At 49.1% G+C, this 22,389-nt stretch overlaps 1 protein-coding gene and 1 long non-coding RNA gene across 14 annotated transcripts in view; both read left to right on the top strand.

Moving 5' to 3' along the window:
- The window catches only part of LOC144327187 (uncharacterized), a 197,966-nt gene that overhangs the window by 141,272 nt on the left and 34,305 nt on the right, over positions 1-22,389 (top strand). The window lies entirely within an intron of this gene.
- Positions 1-22,389, top strand: part of HMBOX1 (homeobox containing 1) — a 132,920-nt gene that overhangs the window by 90,382 nt on the left and 20,149 nt on the right. For all 13 annotated transcript variants that reach the window (XM_077925391.1, XM_077925399.1, XM_077925393.1 and 10 more), the window contains 4 exons: positions 2,228-2,713; positions 4,754-4,839; positions 15,698-15,808; positions 21,406-21,559. In XM_077925391.1, the coding sequence (XP_077781517.1) occupies positions 2,228-2,713; positions 4,754-4,839; positions 15,698-15,808; positions 21,406-21,559 (837 nt within the window). The remainder of the gene's footprint in view (positions 1-2,227; positions 2,714-4,753; positions 4,840-15,697; positions 15,809-21,405; positions 21,560-22,389) is intronic.

Consider the following 22,389-nt stretch of genomic DNA (forward strand, 5'->3'; position numbering starts at 1 on the left):
CAAGCCTCTTGTTTCTGAATGCTGGAAAACTTTCCAGAGTGGCACTGGACCATCGCAGTCTTTAATCAGGGTTCCTTGTGCATCGCAGTGGCCAGTGCATTGGCAGAACAGCGGCTGTGCAAAGGTTGGGGGATGAACAGCTGGCGCATGTGTACGTAAGACTCAAACTCTGGACGTCCAGCGGGCCTGAATGGTTAAATGGTTAAAGGAAGTCCTTTTTCATGCAACACATTTTTAAACAGTGGAACTCTCTCCCACTGGAGACCTTGATGGCTGTCAGGGACTGGTTGGATGCAGAGGAAAGATGGGGAGGAACCAGCTGGGGAACCCTTATGGATGAAGGCTCAGAGCCCAGGGATGCCAGGAGCTCGTCCTACACTCGAGTAGACCCCGACAGAGACACATGCCCGACTGGCATGTTCTCTCCCTCCTGCTCAATCGTTCGGGAGCTTCCAAAGCTGCTTTCAGCCCGAACATCACAGCAACCGATGCCAACAGACACCGGCACACTTGGGGATCTGCAGAGTCTTCGCAGTTTGCGTAACAGACCTCAGCAACTCAGCATTTTGGCTAATCTACTTTATTTACATATAAAACGGAGCACTGCAACATGGCTCCTTCTCTCTCTCTAGCATCAGACAGCAAAGAGAAAGAACAAAGGACAATAGTCCCACTTCACAGAACACAGTAACACAAACACCCTGTCTCCGTCACTTCCCACTCTGTGGAGTCAAAACATACACCGTCATGTGATAGACAACAATCCCACGACTGAAATAATAGGGCAGGAATTCTAACAAGGGAGTGGTGGTGGGATGATGGTGAGCGGTCCAAGGGAAAAAAGGGAGCAGGCTGAGAAGGGGTGTCGGAAGCTGGAGAGATAACAGGCCTTAGGGAGCAGGGAGAGTCTGTGGCAGAGAGAAGTCTGGAATCAGAGGCAGAAGATGAAGCAGGGGAGGAGGGAGCAGTCTCTGATTGCTTGGGGGAACTCTGGAGTGGAGGAGACGTAGGTTGCTGTGGAGTAGTGGGAATTTCCAAGCACAATTCAAAGTCTTGGTGCTGACCTTTAAAGCCCTAAATGGTCTCGGATCAGTATACTTGAAGGAGCGTCTCTCCCCCCCCCCCCCATCGTTCAGGCCAGACACTGAGGTCCCGTGCTGGGGGCCTTCTGGCGGTTCCCTCACTGCTAGAAGTGAGGTTACAGGGAACCAGGCAGAGGGCCTTTCCGGTAGTGGCACCCGCCCTGTGAAACGCCCTCCCATCAGATGTCAAGGAAATAAACAACTACAGTGGTACCTCGGGTTACATACGCTTCGGGTTACATATGCTTCAGGTTACAGACTCCGCTAACCCAGAAATAGTACTTCGGGTGAAGAACTTTGCTTCAGGATGAGAACAGAAATCGTGCTCCAGCAGCGCGGCAGCAGCAGGAGGCCCCATTAGCTAAAGTGGTGCTTCAGGTTAAGAACAGTTTCAGGTTAAGTACGGACCTCCAGAACGAATTAAGTACGTAACCAGAGGTACCACTGTATCTGACTTTTAGAAGACACCTGAAGGGAAGTTTTATTGTGTTTTTAATATTCTTTTGGGAGCCACCCAGAGTGGCTGGGGAAACGTGGTGGGGTATAAATACTGATTGATTGATTGATTGATTGATTGATTGATTGTTTGACTGATTATTGAAGAGTTGTTGGAATCTGGAAGGGTAATAGGGCTTAGGGAGGAGGGGGAGTCTGTGACAGAGAGAAGTCTAGAATCAGAGGCAGAAGATGAATTAGGGGAGGAGGGAGGCCGAGAGGCCAAGATGAGTTGGGCTGGTGAAGAGTCAAGGGGGTCTCCCCCTCCTGCTGCAACAAGCTCCCCTCACCACCTGATCTCCCAGAACCAGAAGAGGCATGAAAAGGGTGGAGGAGAGGTTGGCTGCCTGCAGGAGCAGTCTCCGATTGCTTGGGGGGGAACCCCAGAGAGGACGGCTGTGAGGAGGTGGGGATCTTTAGTCCTAACCACTTCTTAATTGGGGCGAGCCCAGACCCATTCCTGCACGCATTAGGCCTTGCGCTTCCGTTCAGATCCCGTTTCTGCTAATAGCGAGTCAGCTCCAACTCCTTCAGTGTGATCGGCTGCTGACTCGCTCCTTCAAATTGGCCCCCTTTGGCCTGATCCGAGCCTCTTTCTCGTGTCCCTGCGCCTTCTTCCCTCCTCACCTTCTTCCCCTGTGCCCCCGCAGCCTGCTGGAAACCATGTTTCACTACACCGACGAGCCCCGGTTCACCATAGAGCAGATCGACTTGCTTCAGCGCTTGCGGCGCACCGGGATGACGCGGCACGAGATCCTGCACGCCCTGGAGACCTTCGACCGCCTTGACCAGGAGCACAGCGACAAGTTCGGCCGGCGGTCGGCCTACGGGGCCGCCGGCGGCTCCTGCAGCAACAGCACCAACAACGTGGCCGCCTCGTCCTCCACCGCCACGGCCTCCACGCAGACGCACCACTCGGGGATGTCCCCTTCGCCCAGCAACAGCTACGACACCTCCCCGCAGCCCTGCACCACCAACCAGAACGGCCGGGAGAGCAGCGAGCGGCTCTCCGCCTTCAACGGGAAGATGTCGCCCACGCGGTACCCGCTGGCCAGCAGCATGGCGCAGAGGTCGTACAGCTTCGAGGCCTCCGAAGAAGACCTGGACGTGGACGACAAAGTGGAGGAGCTGATGAGGTGAGCTCTTGGGGCTCGGGGTGGGGCGCGCTCCTGTTGGTGGGCTCGCCGTTAGCACCGCATCCCTTAATTCTGGCCTCCCTCCCCTCAACCGGGGCGCGCAAGGCGGTTTGACAAAAATCAGAGAAAGCGCAGAATTTCTCTGTGGGACCCCCAGATGCCATCTAGACCAACCCCTGCAATTCAGGGATCTCAAGTGTAGTATCCACACCAAGGGGGCATCCGACCTCTCCTTGAAAGCCTCCAAGGAAGGTCTACCGTCTCCCGAGGGAGCTCTTACCGACAGAAAGTTTTTCCTAACGTATGTAGATTAGAAATCAGGGTACAATTAGAATAGAGGGGGATATCTCTCTCTGTTTTATTATTTATATTGTATTTTTCCTCTCTTTTCTTTCTTCCTTTGCCTTCCTTTGCCTTCCTCCCTTTCCTTCCTTCCTTCCTTCCTTCCTTCCTTCCTTCCTTCCTTCCTTTCTTTCTTTCTTTCTTTCTTTCTTTCTTTCTTTCTTTCTTTCTTTCATTTATTCTAGATAGAATTTTATTGTATGGTAGTATCTCGGGTTACAGACGCTTCAGGTTACATACGCTTCAGGTTACAAACTCTGCTAACCCAGAAATAGTACCTCGGGTTAAGAACTTTGCTTCAGGATGAGAACAGAAATCGTGCTCCGGCGGCGTGGCAGCAGCAGGAGGCCCCATTAGCTAAAGTGGTGCTTCAGGTTAAGAACAGTTTCAGGTTAAGAACGGACCTCCGGAACGAATTAAGTACTTAACTCGAGGTACCACTGTATTGTGAAAACTTTAATGAAAATTTCCCGGAGAAAGTTCCTGCTGCTGTTTAGTGGCTGCTCCCAGAGAGAGAGAGAGAGAGAGAGAGAGAGAGATGGATGGATGGATGGATAAAAAAGATAGATAGATAGATAGATAGATAGATAGATAGATAGATGATAGATAGATAGATGATAGATGATAGATGATAGATAGATAGATAGATAGATAGATAGATAGATAGATAGATAGATAGATATGTTGTAGATGCTTTAGTTGAGATCCCTGCATTGCATGGGGTTGGACTAGATGACCCTGAGTGTCCCTTCCAGCCCTGCAATCCTATGAATCAGTGTTTTAATTCTGTTAGTGTATAATTGTTGTTGTTTTTTTCAAATTATCGTCATCTTCCCCTGACCCTAAGTTTCCAGATGTTCTTATTTTACCTGCAAACTGCCTTGAATCACCGTCAGGGAGAAAGGTGGTTATGAATTATAATTATAATAATAGTCAGAATTTCATGCGGCCCAAGCAGGCCTTAGATCGAGGTGGGGAACCCAAGGGCCGTTTCCCCATCTGGCCCGTCTTCTGAGGGCCACAAGACAGTGGTGGACGGGGCCAGAGGGGAAAGTGGACGGAGCAAGGAGCATAAATTCGTCATGAGGACACATTCCAGCTGGGCAAAAGCGTTTGGGGTTGGGTGGGGGGTTGTGGGCAGAGCCCTGAGGCCAGACGGCGAGGCTTGGAGGGGCCAAATTTGACCACACAGGCTGGCAGCAGCTCTCTCGGGATTTCAGACTGGCCTCTTTGCCAACCCACCCCGAAGATGCATTTGAACCCAAGGCCTGCGATATGCAGAACATGTTCTCTGTCCCCGAGTTACGGCTAAGTAATGCGCTAAGCTACACCCCCATGTGCAACACCCTAGTTTGATGCCAGCGTCGCCACCGGTGGGAGAGATTTATTCATCCCTCCGTAATGAAACTTTGTGCATCCCATATGGCTTGCATGAATTTACACGGACCGCGAGTCATCCGTTCTCCTCCTCGTGCGCTTTGATCAGCCGGCGACACGGATTAAAAGCAACGTCCGACGGCGAGGGCCATCCGTTAGGCCCTTCGCTCCCTCTGCCACCCCCACCCCCAATTAAACGCGTCTTCAACTCTGGCCCTCTTTCTTGCCCCCCCTCTTTTTAACCTTCTTCTTCTTCTTCCTCTCCCCTCCCCTCCCGTCCACCCTCCAACCCCCCGCAAAAAACTCCCCCTGTTTTGTTAGGAGGGACAGCAGCGTGATAAAAGAGGAAATCAAAGCCTTCCTGGCCAACCGGAGGATTTCGCAAGCCGTCGTAGCGCAGGTAACAGGTAAGAGCTCGGAAACGCCTCGCCTGGACCCCCTCTCCGTAGCTCAGCACCGCCGCCTCGCCGCGCCTTCTCCTGCCGGCGCAGATGTTGGGATATCGCTTGGCTTTCTGCATTGCGGTGCAAATCTGTCAGCTTAGTCATGATAATGTATGCCTTTGATTTAAGACCCATTGTGGAACTTCCCTGGTGAATCAGTCTCTCTCTCTCTCTGCACCTCCCTTGCCCTGCCTGATCTTCTCTCCCCCTGTTCCTTACGCGGCGGCTTACGTCAGCAGGATATCTCCCTGCTTTTCTTAGGAATGCTGTAACTAGCGTCAAGTGCCTAGTGCCAAAATGGCTTTGTTTTGAAATTGTGAACATCATCCACAGCCCTTCCATTGAGAGCGGGAAGGTGAGGTTCTGGCCCTTTTAGGGTTCGGAATAGGCCATCCGGGATGCGGGTGGCGCTGTGGGTTAAACCACAGAGCCTAGGATTTGCCGATCATAAGGTCAGCGGTTCGAATCCCTGCGACAGGGTGAGCTCCCGTTGTTCGGTCCCAGCTGCTGCCAACCTAGCAGTTCGATAGCACGTCAAAGTGCAAGTAGATAAATAGGTACTGCTCTGGTGGGAATGTAAACGGCATTTCCATGCGCTGCTCTGGTTTGCCAGAAGCGGCTTAGTCCTGCTGGCCACATGACCCGGAAGCTGTACGCCTGCTCCCTCGGCCAATAAAGCGAGATGAGCGCCGCAACCCCAGAGTCGGTCACGACTGGACCTAATGGTCTGGGGTCCCTTTACCTTTACCTAATAGGCCATCCAGGCCTTGTGGGGTGCTTGGCTGGAAAGGCTTTTGTTTAATTGCATCCATGTTGTTTCATTAGCCCAATAACCCAACCTGCCTACTTAAGCCAAGCGAGGGGTAAACACTTAAGGCTGCCTCCTCCCGTCGCTTTGTCTTCCTTTCTGCGTTTCTCAACCTGCGGGTCCCCAGATGTTGTTGGACTACAATTCCCATCATCCCTAGCTAGCATGGCCAGAGCTCAGGGGTGATGGGAGTTGTAGTCCAACAACATCTGGGGACCTGCAGGTTGAGAACCGCTGTACTAGATGCTAAAGAGAGTGAATGGCTCAGTCAGGAGAGCATAAGGCTCTTAGAATCGTAGAGTCGGAAGGGATCTCCAGGGGTCATCTAGTCCAACCCCCTGCAATGCAGGCATCTCAGCTAAAGCGTCCGTGACAGACGGCCACCCAACCTCTGCTTGAAAACCTCCAAGGAAGGAGAGCCCACAATCTCCCAAGGGAGACCGTTCCCTGTCAAACAGTTCTTTCTGCCAGAAAGTTTTTCCAGGTATTGAGTCGCAATCCCCTTTCTCGTAACTTGAAGCCATGGGTTCGAGTTCTGTCTTCTGTAGCAGGGGGGGGGGAACAACCTTGCTCCATCTTTCATGTGACGGCCCTTGAGATACTTGAGGATGGTTATCACATCTCCTCTCAGTCCCCTCTTTTGCAGGCTCAACGTACCCAGCTCCTTCAACCGTTCCTCATAAGGCTTGGTTTCCAGACCCCTTGATCATCTTGGTCTCCCTCCTCTGTCCACCTTCCAGCTTGTCAACATCCTTCTTAAACAGTGGCACCCAGAACGGGACACCATATTCCAGGTGTGGTCTGACCAACGCAGAATAGTGGTACAGTGGTACCTCGGGTTACAGGCGCTTCAGGTTACAGACTCCACTAACCCAGAAATAGTACCTCGGGTTAAGAACTTTGCTTCAGGATGAGAACAGAAATTGTGCTCCGGCAGTGTGGTGGCAGCAGGAAGCCCCGTTAGCTAAAGTGGTTCTTCAGGTTAAGAACAGTTTCAGGTTAAGAACGGACCTCCAGAACCAATTAAGTACCGTATTTTTCGCTCTATAAGACGCACCAGACCACAAGGCCCACCTAGTTTTTGGAGGAGGAAAACAAGAAAAAAAATATTCTGAATCTCAGAAGCCAGAACAGCAAGAGGGATCGCTGCGCAGCGAAAGCAGCAATCCCTCTTCCTGTTCTGGCTTCTGGGATAGCTGCGCAGCCTGCATTCGCTCCATAAGACGCACACACATTTCCCCTTACTTTTTAGGAGGGGAAAAGTGAGTCTTATAGAGCAAAAAATACGGTACTTAACCCAAGGTACCACTGTACTATGACTTCCCTTGATCTGAACACTCAACGTCTGGGAACAGATTCCGTGATTTCTTCAGCATCCTGCCTCATCTCTGTCTTCCGGCCTTCCTCCTGCGTCTGTTTCAGGACTGCTCACTAAACCCTGTTGCCCCTTCGGCTTCCGACACCTCCCAGTCTTCTCCCTCTTCCTCCCTCTGCCCAACCATCATCACCCCCTGGCTCTGAGCCTTCTTCTCCTGGGGATTCCCTTGGGGGTTCCCCACCTGGAGCCTCTCACTGCTCCTCAGCATCTAGCCAGCCTATGACATTCTACATGTTTACTCTTGAGCTTAAGGACCGCTGAGTACAGCAGGGCTTGCTCCCAGTTAACTGGAAGCATAAGCCGCATAGAATTTTCCCCCGCTGGCCTTGGCTTTAAGGGGGGAATTTGTTTAGGCCTTGTTTAAAGGTAAAAGGACCCCTGACCATTAGGTCCAGTCGTGGCCAACTCTGGGGTTGCGGTGCTCATCTCGCTTTATTGGCCGAGGGAGCCGGCGCACAGCTTCCGGGTCATGTGGCCAGCATGACTAAGCCGCTTCTGGCGAACCAGAGCAGCGCACGGAAACGCCGTTTACCTTCCCGCCAGAGTGGTACCTATTTATCTACTTGCACTTTGATGTGCTTTTGAACTGCTAGGTTGACAGGAGCAGGGGCCGAGCAACGGGAGCTCACCGAACCGGTGACCTTCTGATTAGCAAGTCCTAGGCTCTGTGGTTTAACCCACATCACCACCCGCGTCCCTTAGGCCTTGTTTAGGGAAGTTTTTAATGTTTAATGCTGTTCAGTGGTACTTCGGGTTAAGAACTTAATTCGTTCCGGAGGTCCGTTCTTAACCTGAAGCACCACTTTAGCTAGCGGGGCCTCCTTCTGCTGCCGTGCCGCCAGAGCACGATTTCTGTTCTCATCCTGAAGCAAAGTTCTTAACCTGAGGTATTATTTCTGGGTTAGCGGAGTCTGTAACCTGTAGCGTATGTAACCCGAGGTACCACTGTATTGTGTTTTTAATATTTGATTGGGAGCCGCCCAGAGTGGCTGGGGAAACCCAGCCAGATGGGCTGGGTATAAATAATAAACTGTTGCTGTTGTTATTATGATTATTGGCTAATGCGGGAGGCCTGTTGCACCTCCCGACTGCAATGACGACAGCGTAGAAGGGCAAGTTATAAATCTAAATAACAAATAGATGCAAAGACTAAATTAAATAGATGGATCATATCTCTTGCATCGTGTGGTGGCAGACCCCGGAGCGCTCACTGCAGAAGTGTGTTGCGTGCCTGCATAAGGACAATAGCTTTGCTTCGAATCTTGACAGCCGGGCCTTTCCGGCTTAAGCGAAGGGCTTTGTGAGCCCCCTCCCCTTAATTTGTCATTTCAGCACAGGCTGTTTCCGAGCATAATTCCCCTCTCTTCTTCTTCTGAATAAGCAGCAGTGAGCTTCTGGTTTATTGTTGTTAACTCCTCTGACCCAGGCAGGCATTGGACAAAGCAGCAGGCGCCGTGCTCTGGAAATGTGAGGCTGAAATCAGGGGCACAGAACCGTTATCGTGCATTTGCTCGTGTGAAAGCTTCCAGGGCCCGTGTGATGAGAAATGGGGTGGAGTAACAGTTGAAACTTTCTATTACAGTGGTACCTCAGGTTACAGACCCTTCAGGTTACAGACTCCGCTAACCCAGAGATAGTGCTTCAAGTTAAGAACTTTGCTTCAGGATGAGAACGTAAATCGTGCTCCGGCGGCGCGGCGGCAGCGGGAGGCCCCATTAGCTAAAGTGGTACCTCAGGTGAAGAACAGTTTCAGGTTAAGAATGGACCTCCGGAACGAATTAAGTACTTAACCCGAGGTACCACTGTACAGTGGACGCTTGGGTTCCAAATGTGATGCGTGCACAACCTGCATCATTCGCAACCCGTGTCTGCATGTCTGCGCATGTGCGGGTTGCGATTCGGTGCTTCTGCGCATGTGCAAAGCGCAATTTAGCACTTCTGCGCATGTGCAACCACCGAAACCCGGAAGTAACCCGTTCCGGTACTTCCTGGTTCCGGCGGTCCGCAACCCGGAAAAATGCAACCTGAAGCGTCTGTAACCCAAGGTATGCCTGTATTACTACTACTACTACTACTACTACTACTACTACTACTACTACTACTAAATTTTATTTATATCCCGCCCTCCCCAGCCGAAGCTGGGCTCAGGGCGGCTAACAACAATCAAAATAGTCCAACATTCTAAAATCATTCATTATAAAATTAATTAAATCAAATTAAAATCAAATTAATGGCAACCATCAAGCAAAATTCTGTGCAGATTGCCAGAGGGGGTCAGGCTGCGCCCTGACCAAAGGCCTGGTGGAACAGCTCTGTCTTGCAGGCCCTGCGGAAGGATGTCAGGTCCTGCAGGGCCCTGGTCTCTTGTGACAGAGCGTTCCACCAGATTGGAGCCGCGGCCGAGAAGGCCCTGGCTCTAGTTGAGGCCAGCCTAACCTCTCTGTGGCCTGGGATCTTCAGGATGTTTTTATTTGCAGACCGTAAATTTCTCTGTGGGACATACCAGGAGAGGCGGTCCCGTAGGTATGAGGGTCCTAGTAGTATCTTGCCCTGCATCCGTAGATCTTAGGGTCACTCGCAGCCTAAAAATACTAATACTGGTAGTAGAAATAATAGCAATAATATTTATACCCCGCCCATCTGGCTAGGTTGCCCTAGCCACTCTGGGTGGCTTCCAACACACATAAAAACAAAATGAAACGTCAAACATTAAAAACTTCCTGACACAGGGCTGCCTTCAGAGATCCTCTAAAGGTTGTGTATTCCTTCCCTCCTTGACATCTGATGGGAGGGAGTTGCACAAAAAACACAGTCCACAATAAAAACGAAGAACAGAAACAAACCAATATCCACTCCCCTCATCGCCTCCCACAACACATTTAAAAGGGTATCGGATGTAATCAGCCGAAGGCCTGGATTAAGAGGAATGTTTTTGCCTGTCGCCTAAAGGTGTAGGATGAAGGAGCCAGGCAGGCTTTCATGGGGAGAGCATCCCTCCAATGAGAAAAGGCCCATTCTCGTGTTGCCACTCTCATGAAGGATGCACATGAAGATATACTGTGTCCAGTTCTGGGCACCCCAATTTAAGAAGGATATTGACAAGCCGGAATATGTGTGGAGGAGGGCAACCAAGATGGTGAAGGGTCTGGAAACGAAGCCTTATGAGGAACGGTCGAAGGAACTGGGTAGGTTTAGCCTAGAAAAGAGGAGACGGAGAGGAGTTATGAGAGCCATCTTCAAGTATCTCATGGAAGAGGGAGCAAGCTTGTTTTCTCCTGCTCCGGAGGGCGGGATTCGAACCCATGGCTTCAAGTAACAAGAAGGGATATTCCGACTAAACACCAGGAAGAACTTTCAGACTGTAAGAGCTGTTTGAGAGTGGAACCCGAGTTTCTCGGGAGGTTGTGGACTCTTCTTCATCGGATGTTTTGAAGAAGAAGTTGGATGGCAGATTTGTTTAATGCTTTAGTTAAGATTCCTGCATTGCAGGGGGTTGGACTAGATGACCGCTGGTGTCCCCTCCAACTCTACAATTCTATGATTCTTTCCACAGCAGGCTATCTTGCGGTCATGCTAAAATCACCCACCCCACCTTCTTTCCCTCCCTCTGAGCAAGTAGTATTTCTGTATTTCAGGGGCACATTCTAGCTAAGCGGGGCCTGTAAGACAGAGTTGTTCCGCCTGGCTTTTAGCTTGGAATCAACTTGATCCCCTTCCTCCTCTTTCCTTTTCCTCCTGTGATGGAACTCCTACTTGGGGACTTCCCTGGCTTTTTTCTGGCCCACGTAGGACCAGTCTGGATAGTTGCCCTTGGTGAAGATTTGACGTTTTCATCCCCGAAAAAGTGTCTGAGTTTCTGCTGAAATGAGGCTGCATTTTAATGTTGTATTTTAATCTCGTTTTTTTTAAGTTGTACTTCAATCAATTGTTTTATATCTGGTGTTAGCTGCCCTGAGCCCAGTCTTGGCTGGGGAGGGCGGGGTATAAATAAAATTTATTATTATTATTATTATTATTAGTCACAGGACTTGGGAAGTGGTCGTGGTGGGGGATACACAGAACAGGGCTGGTGAGAAGGAATCTGGTCTGAGTAGAGGACTGGAGAAAAAAAAACCTGGGAGGCTGGTTGAAATTTTGTGTTTGGCTTGAGGTCCTTAGAGAAAAAGGGCAAGCTATAAATGCAACGAAACAATAATGAAGTAATGCCATGCAGCAAAATAGAGCAGAAAAGCTGAAAAAAAGGAAAAACCCCAAAAGTGTGCTGCTGCAATTTGTTATTGTTTGTTGTTGATGTTGTTGTTGTTGTTGTTGTTGTTGTTGTTGTTGTTCTTCTTCTTCTTCTTCTTCTTCTTCTTCTTCTTCTTCTTCTTCTTCTTCTTATTATTATTATTATTATTGGAAGCCCTACACAAAGCAGCAACTGATAAGCACTAGCCCGGAATAATAATAATAATAATAATAATAATAATAATAATAATAATAATAATAATAATAATAATAATTTTATTTATACCCTGCCCTTCCTGGTTCAAAAACCGGGCTCAGGGCGGCTAACAACAAATTTTAAACACTTCATTATAAAAGCAGCATAAAATACAGTATAAAAACATGAATAACGATAAAAATCAAAAATCAATTAAATAATCCCCAGGGCTAGCTGGCTGAATTGGTCCTGCTTGGGCCAGCGAGGAGGTCAGGGGAGAATCCGCTGTGGGGTCTCGGAGCGGGTGATCTCAGAGAGGAATGCGGAAGTCTTTTATTTATAGAAGCTGCCTTTCAAGGGTTGTGTAGTAAGACAAACAAGACGCTGATGGGCAGGGCAGCTTATTAATAATACGCAGATAAGGCGAATGACAGGGTGAACTAATAATAGCCTGTGCAGGAAGACCCAGTGGAAAGGGGCTCTTCTTTTCATGCTTGCTCCCTCTAGAGATGAGATTGGGGGAAAGCACACAGTGGGAACTAATTTGGGATGCGGGGGGACTGTAATGTGGGAAGGGGGTCTCACAGGTTCATCAGTCCCGGTCGTGTTCCGCAGGCAAAAAGGGTGTTTCAGTGGAAACCAGTCTGCTGGCAACCAAAGAAAAATGCGAAAAGAATACGTTTCAAATGTCGTGTTTAAAACACACTGTAAAAATAAAGCTCTGTCTCAAAGCTGTGAATTATGAAGTAGGTAAAGGTAAAGGTAAAGATACCCCTGCCCGTACTGGCCAGTCTTGACAGACTCTAGGGTTGTGCGCCCATCTCACTCTAGAGGCCGGGAGCCAGCGCTGTCCGGAGACACTTCCGGGTCACGTGGCCAGCGTGACATCACTGCTCTGGCGAGCCAGCGCAGCACACGGAACGCCGTTTACCTTCCCGCTAGTAAGCGGTCCCTATTTATCTACTTGCACCCAAGGGTGCTTTCGAACTGCTAGGTTGGCAGTCGCTGGGACCGAACGACGGGAGCGCACCCTGCCGCGGGGATTCGAACCGCCGACCATGCGATCGGCAAGTCCTAGGCGCTGAGGCTTTTACCCACAGCGCCACCCGCGTCCCATGAAGTAGATACAGAGTCCTTTAATGTGTCCAAAGCCCTTCCCTTGATCACAGTGGCCTGGTTTTCATAAAATTGTACAGTTGGAAGGGACCCGGATCTTGTTTTTTTGGACTACAACTCCCATCATCTCTAGCTGTTGGGACTAGTGGTCAGGGATGATGGGAATTGTAGTCTGAAAACAGCGGGAGGCACAAGTTTGGGAAACCCCGATCTATTCCAACCTTCTGCAGTGAAGGATCCACAGCTAAAATTCAGGAATCTGTTCTCACCAAACCAAACCGTGTCTTTGCACGAATGCATGTGTGTGGAGATTGTGGGGAGGAGGTTTGGCTTAGCACACTCTCTGAACATGCGGTCGTGTTTTCGCTCTATTGGTGCCATAGTTAGGCTGTTTGTCAAAGGAGGATGAAACCACTAAACCCAGTGCAGTGGCAACCAAGGAAGAGCAAAGAAGCCACAATGTCCTCTCCCAGAGCCTGTGATCATGCACACTAAACCGTGGTTTGGCTTAGCACAGGGGTCTGCAACCTACGGTCCATGGGCCAGTAGCCCCCTACGGGGCTCGTCTAACTGGCCCATGGCGACCCCTGCTGCCCCCTGCCTCCCGCTCTTACTGACTTCCGGGTTGATAGTGCCTGTGTGCATGCGCATAGGCGCTCCTACGACCCGGATATGCACTGAAAATAGCATGTGCGCATGCGTGCAGGACAGAAAAGCGCCTGTGCGCATGCGGCCATGCTATTTCTGGGGCACATTTAGGTCGGAAAAGCGCCGGAAATAGTGTGTGTGCGCACGCATGCGCACTCCTCCAACCCAGAAGAGTGTGCGTGTGCACACACTGCAGCCCATCCTCCAACAGAAGGAGCGTGGACCAGCCCATTGTCCGGTAAGCTTGCCAACCCCTGGCTTAGCACCACACGTGAGCCAGCGCACTGAGCCATCTATCCAGGCACTTCGAGTCCGGATCCTAAAAATAACACACAGGGGAGTGTTTAATGAATGATACGCTTCCCGTTTTGAAAATGCAAAGAGAAGTAGATTTCCTGCCTACCACGGAAGTTACGGTTAATCTCTGCCCCTCCCAGGAATGCCAGCTTGGCGCCACGACGGTTGGTGCCCATGGCTGTGGGTGCCATTCAGCTTTCATGGCCTTGGCACCGAAATTTGTGGGTGCCCAGCCCCTTCATGGGGCATGGGATGCGGGTGGTGCTGTGGGTTAAACCACAGAGCCTAGGGCTTGCCGATCAGGAGGTCAGCGGTTCGAATCCCCGCGATGACAGGGTGAGTTCCTGTTGCTTGGTCCCTGCTCCTGCCAACCTAGCAGTTTGAAAGCATGCCAGTGCAAGTAGATAAATAGGTACCACTCCGGCGGGAAGGTAAACAGCGTTTCCGTGCGCTGCTCTGGTTCGCCAGAAGTGGCTTAGTCCTGCTGGCCACATGACCCGGAAGCTGTACGCCGGCTCCTTCGGCCAATAAAGCGAGATGAGCGCTGCAACCCCAGAGTCAGCCACGACTGGACCTAACGGTCAGGGGTCCCTTTACCTTTACCAGGGCCCCAGGGAGTTGCTACCTACGGCCCCTCCCCACACCAAAAAATTCATTCCGTGTCTTGGACTATCACCCACTCCCTTTTCTTCTGCATGCAAAGTTATCTTAAAGATGTGGCAATTTCTATCACTTCCTTCCTGGTCTGCATTTCTGATCCACCCAGGACTGACTGCTGTTTACTCCTGGGTAGTGCGCATGCGTGGCTGGATCGTTCTGTCCAGAGCAGAATGAATGGCCGAGTGAGTCATTCCATTTCCTGGTGGACGTGTTCGTAATGTCCTATAAGCTGCTATTCTGCGCTCACTGTCTCTCTCTCTCCCCCCCCCCCCCAAGTCGTTGTCTATCTATGTAAGCGGTAGGAGCAATTAATCACAATAATGTCATCTGAAAATTCGGTCTCTTAAATGTGAGAGCTCAAAGCCATATATATATATGTAGGGGCTCTTTTTAAATTAAAATAAGAGTGCCCGGGTCTGTGTATTCTAGCCCCAAAGCACCCAAACTGTGTGTCCAGAGTAGGGTTAGGGAGCCCAATCCAAAACTGGCGTCACAATGTTCCACGCACCTTGCAAAATGTTCCTGGTGGAATGCAAACTCAATATAGGATTTAATGCAGAATGGGGATATTAAGGCGGTGGTTCCCAAAGCAGGGAGGTTACCACCCCATGGATGGCAGTGGGGCTACCCAGGGGAGTGCCGGGGTGCTAACTAGAATAAAATATTGGGGGGCCCAGGTATGCCCTGCCCCACATAACTGATCACAAGATGCAGCACACACAACCACACCATTTGAATGGCAATGCCCATAAACCCTGCGATATCCCTTTTGACACGAGGTGACCAAATGTGGTCGCACCATAGATTTTGTCTGATGGCATTATGATAAATAGGCAGTTTTATTTTCAGTTCCTTTCCTAATGGGAAAAGGAAAAGAATTGGGAACAGCGTGTGTGGCTTGATCACAGGTTGTCTGTAGGGCGTGATGAAAACTTGTGCGCAAGAGGAGGAGCCACACAGTGTGGCAATCAGTTGCATAGTTTCTCTTTCTCTATCTGGGGACTCATACGATACGATACAATACGATAAGATAAGATAATCTTTATTGTCATTGTCCCATACAGAACAACGAAATTGAAAAATCTACATAAGACATTCAAAACCCAACAAGCCTGCTATCCCAGCCTGGTTAGCCCCCTAAAAACTCTGATACCCCATTTTTAAATACAATATACTCCCATACAGACTCCTTACAATGTGTTTAAAACCAGAATCACATTTGGGTAGTAACTGTTTCTTAGGCGGCTGGTCCTAGTCTTTATAACCCTCAGCTACATTAGTAAAAACAACAACCAGTGTTTTGAATGCGTTATAAACATGCAACACCAGATGGCGCTGTAAAGCACAGACTTTTTCTATGCGATTTTACATAGCGGTTGTTTTTTTCCTTTCTATTTTATTATAACGTTTTAATTTATGACTTATTTACAGCGGGTTTTTCCCCGTGTGTAGATCCACCTTTTCTCTCTCCTCTCTTTGCTCTTTCCTGCAGGTATCAGTCAGAGCCGGATCTCCCACTGGCTGTTGCAACAGGGATCGGACCTGAGCGAGCAAAAGAAAAGGGCCTTTTACCGATGGTACCAGCTTGAGAAGACAAACCCCGGTAAACAAAACCAAGCCGAGACACTCCAGCTGTTCCCTCTGAACCAAACCTTTTGCCCAGCGGCTGTGAGTGTTGTTGGCTTCATCGTGCTTCGGTCGGCATGGACCCTCCCCACCCTCCTCCCTCCCATGCTCCCTGCCCCCCCAGTTACAATCCATGCTCAGGAATAGGGGTGGGTGGGGGTGGGAGGAGGCTTGCATTGGGCACAGGAAGGTATGGGGGATTTCCCTGCAAACGGGTCTGTATCGGGGGCCAGCCAGAGGTTTGGGGCACGCGTGGAATTTACGGCGTGGAATCGAAACTTGAAAGATAACAAAGTGCGCATGAACAACATTGCGCTGCAATTCCTTTGCTCGTCAGCAGGCGGTGCTGCTGTTTTGTTTAACCAGAGGGAGACGGTAGGACAAGAATGGGAACTTCAAATGCCATGACAGCTATCGCCCGTGGCCTCTGAATTACTGTTTATTTGGTTTTTGTCCTCCCGCCACTCAGTCCTTAAAGGGTAAAGGGACCCCTGACCATTAGGTCCAGTCGTGGCCAACTCTGGGGTTGCGGTGCTCATCTTGCTTTACTGGCAGAGTATTAGATCACTATTAGATCACATAGCATGTCCAGGGCTACAGCCTGCACCAAAAAAATCACACACCCAGTGTTTTGTGGGGCCGCAATGGTGCAAAAACGTGGTTACAAAGCACGAATCCACCCAAAATTCACCATCAGATTGGATGTCTGTGCCCACAGCATGAACCACAAAAATCATGCATCCACTGTTTCGTTCAGAATATTTCCCCCCCTTGTTTTCCTCCTCTAAAAACTAGGTGCATCTTATGGTCAGGTGCGTCTTATGGAGCGAAAAACACGGCAATTCATGGAGGATAAGTCTGGTCAGGGCTTCTAGTCACAACAGCTGTGCTCTGCCTCTTCTGCTGGAGGTCGCATGCCTCTGGACGCCAGCTGCCGGAAACCACAGGATGGGAGAGAGTGCTGCTGTTTCACCCGGGTCCTGCTCGCGGGCTTCCCATAAGCATCTTGCTTGGCCGTCGCGAGAGCAGGGTTCCCGACTAGAAAGGACATGATCCAGCAGGGCTCTCCTCTGCCAAGTTGGCTGGCGCTTCTTCCCGCAAGGGCCCTGCGGTCCGCCCGCCAGCGTTCCAAGCAAAGCGCGTTTGGGAACCGGGTCGGAGCTTTGCCGCATTGGCCGACCCACCTCGGAGCGCCCACGCTTTGACACCAGCGGCACTGATTCATTAGGGCGGACCGGATCAGTCTGGCAGGGCCAGCAGGTAGCCAGCCAAGTGGGAAAGGATGAATGAGTTCCCTTGGCTGAGCTCCCCGTCTCTTCTTCCCTTGGCTGTCACAGACTCGGGCTCGGCTTGGAGATGCGAGGCATCAACCACCTGGGTCCGTTTTGGGGGTGTTCTTGTTGTTTTTTTAACACAAATGCCAGAATGTCCTTCCTCAATTTGCTCCTAGCTTCTGCTTTAACCTGAGTACAGTGGTACCTCTGGTTGCGAATGGGATCCGTTCCGGAGACCCGTCACGACTTGCCGCTTCTGCGCATGCGCGATGTCATTTTGTGCGCATGCGCAAGCGGTGAAACCCGGAAGTAACCCTTTCTGGAACTTCCAGGTCGCCGCAGGACACAACCTGAAAACGCTCAACCCGAAGCAAATGTAACATGAGGTATGACTGTATTAGCAGCTGCCTTTGGGCCCAAGTGGGGAACTCTCCCAGCTAACAAGAGGCAGACCTTGCTCTGTGCTCTGAAAGTCAGGAAAGTCAGAGGCTGCTTTTATACAGAGCCAGAGCACTGGTCCCATCTGGAGGCTTCTTCTTCTTCTTCTTCTTCTTCTTCCTCTTCCTCTTCCTCTTCCTCTTCCTCTTCCTTCTCCTTGGCAATCCCTCGTAGTCGAAAAGTGAGGTTACAGGGCACCAGGCAGAGGGCCTTCTCGGTGGTGGCGCCTTCCCAGTGGAATGCCCTCCCATCAGATGTCAAGGAAATAAACTTTTAGAAGACATCTGAAGGCAGCCCTCTTTAGGGAAGCTTTTAATGTTTGATGGATTACTGTATTTTAATATTTTGTTGGAAGCTGCCCAGAATGGCTGGGGAAACCCAGCCAGATGGGCGGGGTATAAATAAATTATTGTTGTTGTTGTTGTTGTTCTGAAGTGTTGGATATTAATAATAATAATTGCTTTGCATCTGGTTGCTACATCAGCACAGAAATCCGTTTCCAGCCCCTGCTGGAATTTGATTGTACTGATTCAATAGAGGTCCAAGCGCGTTTGTTTAGCAGGGTTTCCCAAACTTGGGGCTTCCGTTGTTTTTGGGACTCCAACTCCCATCATCCCTAGCTAGCAAGACCCAGTGGTCGGGGATGATGATGGGGATTGTAGTCCCAAAATGGCTGGAGAGAGACCCTAGTCTGGCCTAGATGACTTTAAAAGTTTGGGAAACCCTGGTTTAAGGGAAGGGATGCAAGTCAGCAGTTTCAATCCCCGGTTACTCCAGGTAAGGTTGCGAAAGACTCCCCCCTGAAATCCTGGACAGCTGCTGCCAGTCAGTGCAGGGAATACCCAGCCCCAGGGACCGACTCTATGCAAGGCAACTTTCTAGGTTTTTGCCGTTCTGATTCCACCCACCCCCAGCAAAATAAGGAGCTTGGCAAAAGAAAAAGGAACTTTTTTTTTTTTTTTTTTTGGTTTAAGGACAACTATGAAAAATGTTGGTCGGAAGTTAAGAAGGATTTAGAAATTTGGTCAAGATTGAAACTTTCCTTGTTGGGAAGGATTGCAGCAATAAAAATGAATGTGTTGCCGAAAATGTTATTTTTGTTTCAAACCCTACAGATCGTGGACAGAGTGGAATGCTTTGGAAAATGGCAGAAGGATATATCTAGGTTTGTCTGGCAGGGCAAAAAGCCCCGAATAAAGTATAAAATATTAACAGACTCAAAAGAAAGAGGGGGGTTTGCCCTGCCGGATTTGAGGTTGTATTATGAAGCTGCAGCCTTCTGCTGGTTGAAAGATTGGTTTTTGTTGGAAAACACCGATGTCCTAGATCTGGAAGGTTTTGATAATGCTTTTGGCTGGCACGCATACCTATGGTATGACAAGGTTAAAGTTCACAAATTGTTTAAAAGCCATATTGTCAGAAAAGCAATTTTTGCAGTCTGGACGAAATACAAAGACTTATTAGAGAGTAAAACACCGAGGTGGTTGTCACCGGTGGAGGCCAAGGCTCAAAAAAGACCCAATATGGAGGCCTATTGGCCGAAATATTGGGAATTAATTGAAAAAATTGGAGACAGTTGGAAGTTGCAGAGCCAGGATAAACTAAAAAACAAGGTGCGAGATTGGTTACATTATGCTCAAATTCAAGAGGTTTTTAAAATGGATAAAAAAGTTGGTTTCCAGGAGGAGAAATCGAAACTAGAGACAGAATTGTTAGAACCAAAGACCAAGATTTTGTCTAGAATGTATAACTTGCTGCTTATGTGGAACACACAGGATGAATTAGTTAAATCTGCTATGATAAAATGGGCACAGGATGTTGGACATAATATTATGTTTGAAGACTGGGAAAGGTTATGGAACACCGGAATGAAATTTACGGCATGTAGTGCCTTGAAGGAAAACATTATGAAAATGATATACCGGTGGTACATGACCCCAGTCAAGTTAGCTAAGATACATCACCTGTCTGACAATAAATGTTGGAAGTGTAAGGAAGCAGAGGGGACTTTCTTCCATCTCTGGTGGACCTGCCCAAAAGTGAAGACCTTCTGGGAAATGATTTATAATGAATTGAAAAAGGTATTTAGGTATACCTTTCCCAAGAAACCAGAGGCCTTCCTGCTGGGCATGGTAGACCAGAAATTGCCAAAGAAAGACAGAACTTTGTTTATGTATGCTAGCACAGCAGCAAGAATACTCATTGCTAAGAGTTGGAAGACACAAGATTTGCCCACGCTGGAGGAATGGCAGAAGCAGTTGATGGACTACATGGAGATAGCTGAACTGACCGGCAGAATCCGAGATCTGGATAAAGAAACAATTGAGGAGGACTGGAAAAAATTTAAAGACTATTTGCAAAAATACTACAAGCTGTATGAATCTTAAGATAGTGCATGATTAGGAAAAGTTATGCTTTTGTAATCATGATTAAGTAAATTGTAAAATAAGTGATAAAAGAGAAAAGGAGACAATGTGAATTGAACATGTTATGTTTATTTTAAAGGCACTGAAACTGAGATACAATATATCGAATTTGGGTACATAACATTTGAAAGTTACAATAAGGCATGAAATAAGGTAACAAAATGCTGACATTGTTAAATTTAAATAACGCAGAATCGGAAGGGGTGGGGAAGTCCAAGTTGTTTTTGTTTGTTTTTGTTGTTAAAAAAAGGGAAAATTTGTTTCTTGCAATTATGTTATTTGTTTGTAACCTATAAAACTATGGAAAGAAACGCAATAAAAAATTTATAAAAAAAAAAAAAAGGAACTTTTTTGGGAGTGGTGCATTGCTGTTGGGTGGAAAAATTACGGCCTTCTCTGAACTTAGACCTCCGGCTTAGCTGCAGAGGAGTTTTGGCGTGTTCCCAAGCATTTCAGCAGTTCGGAAGCAATGAATGATGATTATTATTAATAATAATAAAGCACACCTGCGCTCTAGATTGAGGGACTGCGGGGATCTGATTATGGGCAGCAGTGTGGAGAAGGGAGAACGGTCACAGCGGTGAGCAATCCTTGGGCTACTTTGTGTGCAAGAGAGGGAGGGATACAGTATATGAATTATGTGCAAAGTGGATATGGAGGAAATGAGGTTGTAAGTTATAGGAGTTTGGTTATGCAGTCATACCTCTGGTTACAGACGCTTCAGGTTGCGCGTTTTCGCGTTGCGCACTGTGCCGAAACCGGAAGTTACTGGAACGGGTTACTTCCTGGTTTCGGTGCTCGCGCACGCGCAGAAGCACTGAATCACGCTTTGCACATGCACAGAATAATAATAAGAATTTAATAATTTATTGTTTTTACCCCGCCCATCTGGCTGAGTTTCCCCAGCCACTCTGGGCAACACAGAAGCGCTGAATCGCAACCTGCGCATGCACAGCCATGGCTCTGCGGGTTGCGAACGTGTCTCCCGCACGGGTCACGTTCGCAACCCGAGCGTCCACCGTACCTGCGTACCTTTTCACCTGAGCAAAAGAGGCTTTTTTAAAAAATGAAAGAGCAGATGTGCTGTACTTTTAGACGAGCTCCTGTGTTTCATCAGGGCAGTTTTAGAAAGAATCAAATTTACGGAAGGTCAGTCTTCATGGCTACTGGTCATGATGGCTGTGCTCAGCCTTGATGCTCAGAGGCAGCTATTTCTCCTGAATCCCAGGTGCTGGAAGCCACCAGAGAGGAAGAGCTGCTCTTGTGTTTGAATCCTGCTTGCAGGTTTCCCAGAAGAGGCATATGGTTGGCCTTTCTGAGAATAGGATTCTGGACTAAGTGGGCCGCTGCGTTCCTTCGGTGTTGAGCGGGGAGCCGAGCGGGGCTTTCCAGTTCCGCCGGGAAACACTTCCGTGTCCCGCTTTGTTTTTTTCCAGGGGCGACGTTAAGCATGAGGCCGGCCCCGATCCCAGTAGAAGAACCTGAATGGAGGCAGACTCCTCCCCCCGTCACAGCTACCTCTGGCACCTTCCGCTTACGGCGGGGAAGTCGGTTCACCTGGCGGAAGGAGTGCTTGGCCGTCATGGAAAGGTAAGGAACATCAAAGCTCTGGGTGGACCGGGTTTGTCACAAGTGTCAGTTGTGCGAAGGAGCCTAATAAAAAAAAAAGGGGGGGGGAGCATTTCTACCTGTTCCCAATACAGTCGTGACTTGGATCCCGAACGCCCTGGAACTCGGACGTTTTGGCTCCCGAATGCCGCAAACCCAGAAGAGATTGTTCCGGTTTGCAAACGTTCTTTTGGAACCTGAACGTCTGACGGGGCTTCCATGGCTTCTGATTGGCTGCTGGAGCTTCCTGCAGCCAATCAGAAGCCGCAATTTGGTTTTCAAGCGTTTTGGAAGTCGAACGGACTTCTGGAACGGATTCGGTTCAGCTTCCAAGGTACGACTGTGTTATCTACACCAGCGGATCCCGAAGGAAACCATGGAAGGTTGTAGATCGTTGTGACGGTAACATATATGAGAGAGTGCTGGAGGGGAAATAGATAAATAGGCTGCACAGACAGGACCCAGGGGGCTGGAGTCAGTGGGTCTATAAAACTAGTTCCGGGGGTTAGTTCGTTGGGGGGGAGTTGTGGGTGGGCAGTTGGTTGGTTTTTGAGTGGGTTGGCTGGTTGGGAAAGGCAGTTGGTCATAGAGAGACAGTTAGGGCAGTTGGTCCGTGAGTGTGGGGTGGTAGCAGATATAGAGAGAGGAACACAAGACTAAGAAAGTAAAGAGGAACACTGCTTGGAATGCTGTAGTAGTTTTGTTTTAAGTCTGAAATAAAATACACTCTTCTTTATGAATTGAAAAGCTGACCGAGACTGAAGTGATTTTACCAGGGAGGACCTGGTTGTTGTTGTTTTTTTTTAAATAAT

This window comes from Podarcis muralis, chromosome 3, assembly GCF_964188315.1.
Source record: "Podarcis muralis chromosome 3, rPodMur119.hap1.1, whole genome shotgun sequence".
NCBI lineage: Eukaryota > Metazoa > Chordata > Lepidosauria > Squamata > Lacertidae > Podarcis > Podarcis muralis.